The sequence below is a fragment of the Monopterus albus genome, unplaced genomic scaffold, assembly GCF_001952655.1.
Source record: "Monopterus albus unplaced genomic scaffold, M_albus_1.0 scaffold105.1, whole genome shotgun sequence".
Taxonomy (NCBI): domain Eukaryota; kingdom Metazoa; phylum Chordata; class Actinopteri; order Synbranchiformes; family Synbranchidae; genus Monopterus; species Monopterus albus.
In genome coordinates this window covers 251,647-261,327 of record NW_018127985.1, presented here as the reverse complement: position 1 = coordinate 261,327, position 9,681 = coordinate 251,647, and the positions used below count along the sequence as shown (strand labels likewise).

General features: G+C 42.2%; 2 protein-coding genes across 2 annotated transcripts in view; both read left to right on the top strand.

Annotated features, from left to right (window-relative positions):
• The window catches only part of LOC109965856 (sperm-specific antigen 2-like), a 13,661-nt gene extending 10,154 nt beyond the window's left edge, over window positions 1-3,507 (top strand). Inside the window, exons 3-6 of the mRNA XM_020610219.1 lie at window positions 558-615; window positions 1,707-1,795; window positions 2,087-3,457; window positions 3,502-3,507. Of these exons, the coding sequence (XP_020465875.1) occupies window positions 558-615; window positions 1,707-1,795; window positions 2,087-3,457; window positions 3,502-3,507 (1,524 nt within the window). The remainder of the gene's footprint in view (window positions 1-557; window positions 616-1,706; window positions 1,796-2,086; window positions 3,458-3,501) is intronic.
• Window positions 3,458-9,681, top strand: part of LOC109965983 (uncharacterized) — a 24,708-nt gene continuing 18,484 nt past the window's right edge. Inside the window, exons 1-2 of the mRNA XM_020610500.1 lie at window positions 3,458-4,300; window positions 6,542-6,669. Of these exons, the coding sequence (XP_020466156.1) occupies window positions 3,608-4,300; window positions 6,542-6,669 (821 nt within the window). The 5' untranslated portion in view covers window positions 3,458-3,607. The remainder of the gene's footprint in view (window positions 4,301-6,541; window positions 6,670-9,681) is intronic.

Below are 9,681 nucleotides of genomic sequence, written 5' to 3'. Positions count from 1 at the left end.
TACATATTTGCACAACACAACCTGATCCACTGCTTATTTACATTTTCGCTATAATGTTCAAGTAAAACAGTTAAAAGTAGAAATACTGTATGTTTTATTAATAATAATAATAATTATAAAAATACTCTCTTAAAGTAAAAGCTGACTTGAAGCACAAGACAAGATGCAGAAACTCAGTTCTTAGTGTCATCTGTTTTTTGACCTCTGTTTTTGTTTCACTGTGATATAAGAACATCACACCACTTCCAAAATGTTGCCAGTGAACATTGTCCTCTTAAAGTATAAGACTGTTTTAACATGTTAATTGACATGAGAAGGGTAGAATGTGAGAAACCCCTCAGTACTATGCAGTTCAACTCCCAAATGAATGAAGAGCTGAATGAATCAATATGTTTTATAAGAACCAAAGGTGAGCATTACATCCTCACTAAGATATACAGTAGCATTGGATTGCATCAGATTGTAAAATGTAGTGCTGTATGGTCTATTTACTCTGCTGTAGTTGTATTACTTACATTTCTCTGCAAGTTTATTAATGGAATCTTATTTCATATCAGATGAGCTTTGATGAGGGCAGTTTCACAGGGAGCTACACGAGAGGGACAGAAAATTTAGGTGGGTCTTAAAACATATAATTTATTTATTTATTTCTACTGCAACTGTTCACTGTAACATCTTTACAGAAGAACATTTCTCATTTTGTTTTTTACTTTGTGATTTAGACTTCACACTCCTCCCTGACTCTTTCAGTTGGTCTTTCAACTACTGTCCTTGCTCACTCCCTCAACCCCCACCCCACCCTGCTGCTCTAAGTTGTGTGCATCTGGTCTTTGCAGTAGACTGTCTGCATTTTTCAGAGAAAGTCTTAGACTCATCTGTTCTACTTTGAATATTTGAATAATGTGAAAACAGAGACAACTTTAATGATCCAGAGAAACATCTAAAGTGGATAAAATCATTTCCACTCTCTAATGTGAGTCACCTCATGTTAGTGGCGTCCAGAACTGATGGCATGTGAAGTGGTCTGACTAACTTTACATGTAATGCTTGTAAACGTACTGATTGAGACATGCAGGATATGTGTTTTTTTTATTTGTATTTTTATTTTGTTATGGCTCATGAGCTGCCAAAGTCATCCTGAGCCCATGTGGTTATATCGCACCAGTTTCAACATGTAGGGCATTCTAACATGATGCAGAAATGCAGAGTCTTTAGAGGCTTTGGCCATCACAGCAAGATATTAGGGATGTGAGTTGGAAGTTTCACCAGTCCTAAAGTTCTCTTACATCAGTCTTGATGATATGATTTTTCAAATGCACTATTAATATGTAACTGAAAAAGCTCTTATTGGTTTTCCTCCTGCCTTTTTCTTTTTACAGCATAGTCCCTGACCCTGACAGAGTTCCGAAACAAGTTTAGAATTCCCTATCAAAGAGCCTTAGGAACCATCTTAGAGAACAGTCAGAATTTTTTTGTTTTTGTACTAAGCTAAACACAGTCTGGATCTTCTTATGCACTGGCCACAAAGACATTTCATGTGTCACTTGGAAAGAAGCAATACCACCACATTTTCCAAAGTGTAGGACTGCTTCTCTAAAATCTTGTAAGCTTAGGCAGAATATAAGACTTTCCTAAGATATGGTTATAATGCACTGCGTCTCCTTTGTTTTTTTTTCCTTTCCCCTGTCTTGTGTCTGTGTGAACAGTGAGAGGTGTAATAAAGTCCAACAGCTGCCAGTCAGACAGCAGTGGATTTCTTGAAGAGCCCTTCATCCCAGGACCTGAACTCATCAAGGTCTCAAGTTTCAGGTTTATTTGTATAGTACAAAATCACAACAAAAGTCATCTCAGAACATTTAACAAAGTAAGGTCTAGGCCTTACTATTATCACTATTATAGAGGAAAACCCAACAAATCCCCCTTGAGCAGCACTTGGTCTCTAGACTTACTAATGCATATTCAAATGTTTCACAAGTCCCCAGCTTCATGTGTGCCAGGTTGCTAAATTGTGATAAATAATAGAGTATATACTTAAGAGTTCATGTGTCTGGCCATTTGACCGTCTGTATTTTTTGTTTGATTCCAGGCTCTGTCCGGCTTGTCAGGAGGGAGCACTGTCAGCCAGAGCAGCAAGAGACCAGGGTCCCTCTCTCCTTCTGCTGTTGACACACTTATGCTTTCCTCACCCTGTCCATCACAAGAGCCTTCATTGTTATTTGGCCCTTCCACATCTCCAGTCCCATTCAGCCTCCTAAAATCTGACCTGCAAGGTTCAGAGATGGAGACACCACCAGATGCCCCATGCCCCCACCTGTCTCCCCTTCCTCAAGACTCTGAAAGCACAGCATTCTCTGCCTTTTCATATGTCCCTTCTACTTCTTCATTTCCTTCTCCTGCTCCAAATTTTGCATCAAGTGCAATGTCTTTTCCATGGTCTGACTCCTCCTCTGGCAGTCCAAGGAACACATACTCAGAATATACTGAGGTGGCTTTGCATAAAAATGTCCTATCTGCTTCTGGTGACTTATCGCTGCTTCTCTCTTCCCCTTTTGCCTTTCCCCCAATAACTGAATCCCTCTCACAGAGTTCAAATAACAATCAAAAAAATTCCAGTCTCTCAGACTCAGATCGAACAGGCCTCTCTGACACATCTACCAATACACAAAACAAAGAGAACAAAATACCTTTTTTTCTCACCTTTCTGTTGGACAAGGACAGTCCCTCAGTACCATCTCCTCTCGTTCTGGACTCCTGTAAATTTGAGAAGGGTTGTCCCTCACTGCCAAGCCTTTCTCCTAACCCTTCTATTCCAAGTTGTCAGTCTGACATGCCATTGCATCATCCACATGGTCTGAGAGATCCAACTGCCCAAAGAAAAGCAGACCTGACAGAGCCATCCATTTTCCAACTAGGCCAGTCATGTTCTCATGATGGTAACACAGATCTTGCTCCAGCCTCTCCTGTCCAAGATATTATTCATGTTAAGATGGACCACTTCACTGTGGACTTAGAGGATACCCTTCAGAGGAATAAAAAGGAAGAAGAGGATGGTGAGGGAGATACTGACACCATGCAGACTCAAGACACTGTTTACATCTCAGATAGAGAGAGTTCTGCAGGCCTGTCAGAAGGTTCTACATTAATCGCTGGGAACATGTGTAACCAAACAGAACCAGATCAAGCAGTCTCTTCTGATACTTTGTATGATAAACTTTTAAGTAAAACCAATCAAGAAGAGTTAAGAAAATTCAGTCAAATGGAAAGTAATGGAAAAATAAGTGAATCAGCAAGTAATTTCATTTTACATAATGAAGTTTCAGAGGAACAAAGCAGACTTGAAGTGGAACTAATCAAGATTGACAGCTTAGATCTGGCCTTCGAAACATCAGTGGATGGTTCAGAAGATGAAAATGGAGATGTGGATAATTTTTTTCAGCAGCTTGATACTGAAGAATTAGTTTTTTGGGCAGAGCCTATCCAGGTCTTCAATTCAATTCATAGTCTTGAAGAATCAGGCAGCTTTGAAGCGGCAGACAGAGCTCTAGGGAATTCTCTGTTGCCTAGAAGCCCAGCAGCTCCAGATTCATTTTCATCCACAGGCAATGTTATGCCTTTATCTTTGTCATCCTCAGCAACAGTGTGCACTGACCAGACCTCAAGAAATGCTGCTACCTCCTCAGACACCCACACCTCTTTGACTCTAGCTCCATACTCATGCATACTCACTCCCGCAACGCCAGACATCAACCCATCAGGCCACTCTGTTTCTGTTCAGATGTCTTCATCTCCATCTTCTCATATTGTTCACAGGAAGGATATTCCTTACATGACTGAATCAAAATGCACTCTTCTCCCTAGTAATCTCCCTTTGGACACCTCCACCCCCTTTCGTGCTGTCCAGTCATGGACTGACCTGCATATTCAACGAAACACTCTCATCACAAAGTTATCACATGGAGCTCTTCATGCTGTCCCCCAAAAATGGACTGTATCCACAAGTGCCTCAGAAATGGGACAAAGACCTCCACAGATCTTCTCTCCATCTTCATCTTTGCCTCTGCTGTCTCATAACTGTCTCCCTGGGATGGCTAGAAATTACCGGGCTGTGTCAGTGTCTGTAGATACAGGACTGCAGCTTGATAAGGTAAGGGAGTTGGACAGGAAAGGAAATGAAGATGAGGAGAAGCTTCAGGACGACAATGAAACAGCCACCATGCTATGCTGCTGCTCCTCTGACCATCAGTGTGTCTGCTGTACTCAGAAGAGTTACAAAAAGCAACACACTCTGGGAAACATTCCTGTGAGTAATACCACTCTCGTTATAGTGTGCCCCTAATTTTGTATATGTATTTTCATATATATTCAGTCAAAAGTTGATAGCTTCTCAGAAAAAAACTGCCTTTTTTTATTGAGATCTTGGTGCTTTCCAACCACTTCCCACTATCAGTTTGTCATCACAGATATAGATTGTCAAAGTTATAACTTAGCAGGGCTCCACTCCACCTTCTAGTTGGCTCAGATAAAGGATTTGTCTCTATACTTGTCCTCTTAGATTAGATTAGATTCAACTTTATTGTCATTACACATTTACAAGTACAAGGCAACAAAATACAGTTTAGCATCTAACCAGAACTGCAATAACAGCAGTGCACAGTGCGCAGTATCTACAGTCTGTACAGTCGGAACTAATTTAACGATGGATCCATTTTGTGTCGAGCGATCATAACAATATAAAGTAATATAAAACAGACTTTATGGATTAAAATTACAGTACTGGAGGCCAGAACTATGTTGTAGTATCTAGAATCTGATAGACTAAATTACTTCAGACAACTCATCCCAATTTAAATAATCACTTAATATTACAATTATTCTGAACAGGGTAGTAGTTACAGTAGATAGGTAATCTGGTAGTTAGGGAACAGAGAACAGAATCACTCCTCTTGCAATGGAATAGATACAGTATTAAATAAGAAGACTGTCACAGAGTCAGTCAGTCTTGGTCATGTGTCCTGTCTGTCCAGAGTCCGTTCCCCCCACCCAGGCCTGGGTCCAAAAAAGCACACACTTCACTGTCACCATGGCATTCTAGGGCACTCTAAAATGTGCAGTTTTATCACACAGCACAATGCCACAGATGTTGCAAGTTTTGAGGGAGCATGCAATTGGCATGGTGACTGCAGGAATGTCCACCAGAGCTGTTGCCCATGAACTGAATGTTCATTTCTCTATCATAAGCCATCTCTAAAAGTGTTTCAGAGAATTTGGCAGTATATCCAACCGCCCTCACAACCGCAGACCACGTGTAACCACACCAGCCCAGGACCTCTACATCCAGCATCTTCACCTTCATGATCGTCTGAGACCAGCCACCTGGACAGCTGCTGCGACAATCAGCTTGCATAACCAAAGAATTTATGCACAAACTGTCAGAAACCGTCTCAGGAAAGCTCATCTGCATGCTCGTCATCCTCATTGGGGTCTCGACCTGACTGCAGTTTGTTGTCGTAACCAACTTGAGTGGGCAAATGCTCACATTCAATGGCGTCTGGCAGTTTGGAGAGGTGTTCCCTTCACGGATGAATCCCGGTTTCACAGTACAGGACAGATGGTAGACAGCGAGTATGGCATCGTGTGGGTGAGCGGTTTGCTAATGTTAACCTTGTGGATCGAGTGGCCCATGGTGGAGGTGGGATTATGGTACGGGCATGCATATGTTATGGACAACAAACACAGGTGCATTTTATTGATAGCATTTTGAATGCACAGAGATACTGTGACAAGATCCTGAGGCCCATTGTTGTGCCATTCATCCACGACCATCACTTCATGTTGCAGTATGATAATGCACGGCCCCATGATGCAAGGGTCTGTACATAATTCCTGGAAGCTGAAAACATCCCACTTCTTGCATGGCCAGGATACTCACCAGACATGTCACCCATTGAGCATGTTTGGGATGCTCTGGATCGGCGTATACGACAGCGTGTTCCAGTTCCTGCCAATATCCAGCCACTTGGCCCCCCCAATACAGTAAAACTGCACATTTTAGAGTGGCCTTTTATTGTGGCCAGCCTAAGGCAAACCTGTGCAATAATCATGCTCTCTAATCAGCATCTTGATATGCCACACCTGTGAGGTGGATGAATTATCTCGGCAAAGGAGAAGTGCTCCTTAACACAGGTTTAGACAGATTTGTGAACAATATTTGAGAAATAGGCCTTTTGTGTATATAGAAAGTGTTGTAGATCTTTGACTTCAGCTCATGAAAAATGGGGGCAAACACAAAAGTGTTGCATTTATAATTTTGTTCAGTGTATGAATGTCTCATTTTTCTGTTAGGGCTCAAATCTTTGTGTCAATATAGTGTAGTAGTATTCTGGTGTTTTGAGGTTCACACTGTAATGGTGCAGAAGGTGGGGTGGTGGATGGACATAGAAAATTATAAACACATACATCTAGCATTTTAAAACTTTTGTAGATTTTAATATACCAGAAATTTATCATTCTTATATATGTACATACTGTATATTATCCACAGTACTTGCTGGATGAGTTGGAGGAGATGATGTTGTGTCTGCAGAAGTTTTGCTCTGTGCTCAGCAATGTGGAAAAACAGCTCTCTGAAGATCAAGCTGCAGTTTACAGCACTCTCTCTGACCAGGACAGGTACATAATATAGTCTATAAAGCTATGTTTGGACCTTGACATATACAGGTGTCAACATTAAGGTTTCAACTTCTGTACTCTGACTTCCTCCCAGAGTCCAAAAACATACAGATTAGGTTAGCTGCCAGCTCTGAATTGTCCCTAGGTGTGATTGTGAGTGGTTGTCTGTCTCTGTGTGTGAACCCTGTGTTATCAAATCAAATCAAATTTTATTTGTATAGTGCCAAATCACAACAAAAGTAATCTCAGGACACTTTACAGAGTAAGGTCTAGACCTTACTGTTATCACTATTATTACAGAGGGAAAACCCTCTTCTGCCTCGACCGGTTGGGGTGAGTGGATAGAGGAGAGAGAAAAGAAGAAAAGCAACAAGACACAACAATCAAACACTTGTCAGGTTGATGTGGCCGGTGACTGCACATCAGAAACATAGAGCTCCAGAGTCAGGGCAACCTGCTGAAAGGTACAGGGAGAGAGAGAGGACACACTACAGGAGAGAGGAGACACAAAGTTAGTGATGTGTAGTGGTGGCATATAGAAGCATAATGAGAGAGGAAAGGAGAGGAGAGGGGAGGAGAGAAACTCAGCCTCATGGGGCCCCCCAGCAGCCTAGGCCTATAGCAGCATAACTAAGGGAAAGCTCATGGTCACCTGATCCAGCCCTAACTATAAGATTTATCAAAAAGGAAAGTCTTAAGTCTACTTTTAAAGCTAGAGAGGGTGTCCGCCTCCCGAACTGAGACTGGGAGTTGGTTCCATAGGAGAGGAGCTTGATAGCTAAAGGCTAAAGGCAATTTGTTTGGAGCTACAACTCTTGCGAACTGTCACCCAGCCACCTGTCTGAGATCTCGGGTGCTTGGGAAGCTCTGGGGGGCAGCCAGCTTGGGCTAAGCTACGTCTGGGAGGCTCCACACCAGCTACCTGGGCATAGCTAGCTGGGCTATTCTCCATGGTGCGGAGCTACACTTCTAAGTCTGTGAGCCTCGCCTCCAATGCTGCTAGCATCTGACATTTATTACAAGTACCATTATCGCTAAAGGCGGCAGAGGAATAATTGAACATGCGACATTCCGAGCAAGAGAAAGGAGGAGAGGAACGGGGGAAGCCATTGCTCTCAATTAAGCTACAAGCTTAGCTGGCTTCTAAGCTAGCCGACTACTTGTTTTACCTACTTTGTGGGGACCAATTGGAATATTTTCACATCTTAAAAAGTTCAGCATACTTTCAGCTAGAAAAGCCATTCGGATATCAAAATGTTCAGCTCTTCAAGGACATTCCTACTTGTATTTATTGCATCTCATCCTTCAGATTATTCAACAAAGAACTTCAGCCATTTATTCTCATCCTTCAGCAGTTTCAGCAAATGATTTCCTAGAAACAGTAAGTTTAATTCCTAAACAATCTGGGAGCAAGCACAAATGTGGTGCAGGCACAGAAAACAGGAAATGAGTACGGTTACTGCAGAAGCAGGAAACAGCAGTCTGTCAAAGGTTCCCATCCACCTGTTCAGCTCTTCAAGGTCCTGGTTACAGCTTCTCCATCTTCATACTCTGGCTCCTGCCAGTCCCTGTCCTGTTGGGGGGGGGTGACTATGGCTCAGGAGATAGAGTTGGTCGTTTCCTAACCACTTAAGCACTTGTGTTGCAGACGTTCTTGCTAATTCCCAGGTTTAATTTGCTACATTTGGTTGGCTGGCTTAGAAGCCAGCTAAGCTTGTAGCTTAATTGAGAGCAATGGCTTCCGCCTGTTCCTTTCCTCCTTTCTCTTGCTCGGAGTGTCACATGTTCAGTTATTCCTCTGCCTCCTTTAGCGATAATGGTACTTGTAATAAATGTCAGATGCTAGCAGCATTGGAGGGGAGGCTCACAGACTTAGAAGCGCGACTCCACACCATGGAGAACAGCCCAGCTAGCTATGCCCAGGTAGCTGGTGTGGAGCCTCCCAGACATAGCTTAGCCCAAGCTGGCCACCCCCCCGAGCTTCCCAAGCACCCGGGATCTCAGACAGGTGGCTGGGTGACAGTTCACAAGAGTTGTAGCTCCAAACGAATGCCCACGGAGCATCACCTGCCTGTTCATATTTCAAATTGATTTTCCCCACTCAGCAACACACCCGCTGAGAAAACAACTTTGGTAACTAGAGAAATGCATTTCCTGTTGAAAATGCGTGTTGATGCAATGTGCTGAAGGATCGCCCTAAAAATGCTGAACATTTTGACACCTGAAAGGCATATCTACCTGAAAGTATGCTGTACAATTTTCCTATTAATTTGAATGGGGGAGACATTTTCAGAATAAAGCTAAATATTTCAGAAGTGTGAAGTGTATAAAAATTCTGAGTCAAAGAATGAATGCCCTGGGAGACTTGAACATTTTGATACCTGAAATACCTGAAAGTATGCTTAAGTAGAATTTCCCCATTCATTTGAAAGGGGCAAACTTTTCAGAATAAAGCTAAATATTTTAAAAGTGTGATCTTTTGGAAAATTGTTAATAGAAGCATGAATGTCCTGAGAGAGCTGAACATTTTGATGCCCAAAATAGGTGAAGGTATTGTTATACCCCAGTTCTTTTATTGAACAGATCTGAATGAAGACAGAGTCCGACTTGCTTCATTTTAGTGCTGGTTTATTTAAAAAAGACCACAAATAAAAGTTACAGAAGCACAAACCCGGGTGGCTCCCTCCCTCAGACAAGCTGCTGGAGGAAAGGAGACCCCGGAAACACAGAGCCTAATACATTTATAAGATTTTGGGCTAACCCCTTACACAGACAGCTGTAAAAACATCAGGAGTTGGAGACAGTCTGACATCTCCGTCTCATATCTTATGCTCTGCATGCTTGGAGCAGCTGGACATAACAAAATGAAGAACTCTGTGTGTGTATGTTGTATGCGTGATGTGTAACTAAAACATCCATTTAGACATAATTCTTACACAAGATTAATACAAGAAAACAACTGGTGTCAAGGTACACTTTTCAGAATCAACATTATCTTCTAACCTTGAAGCA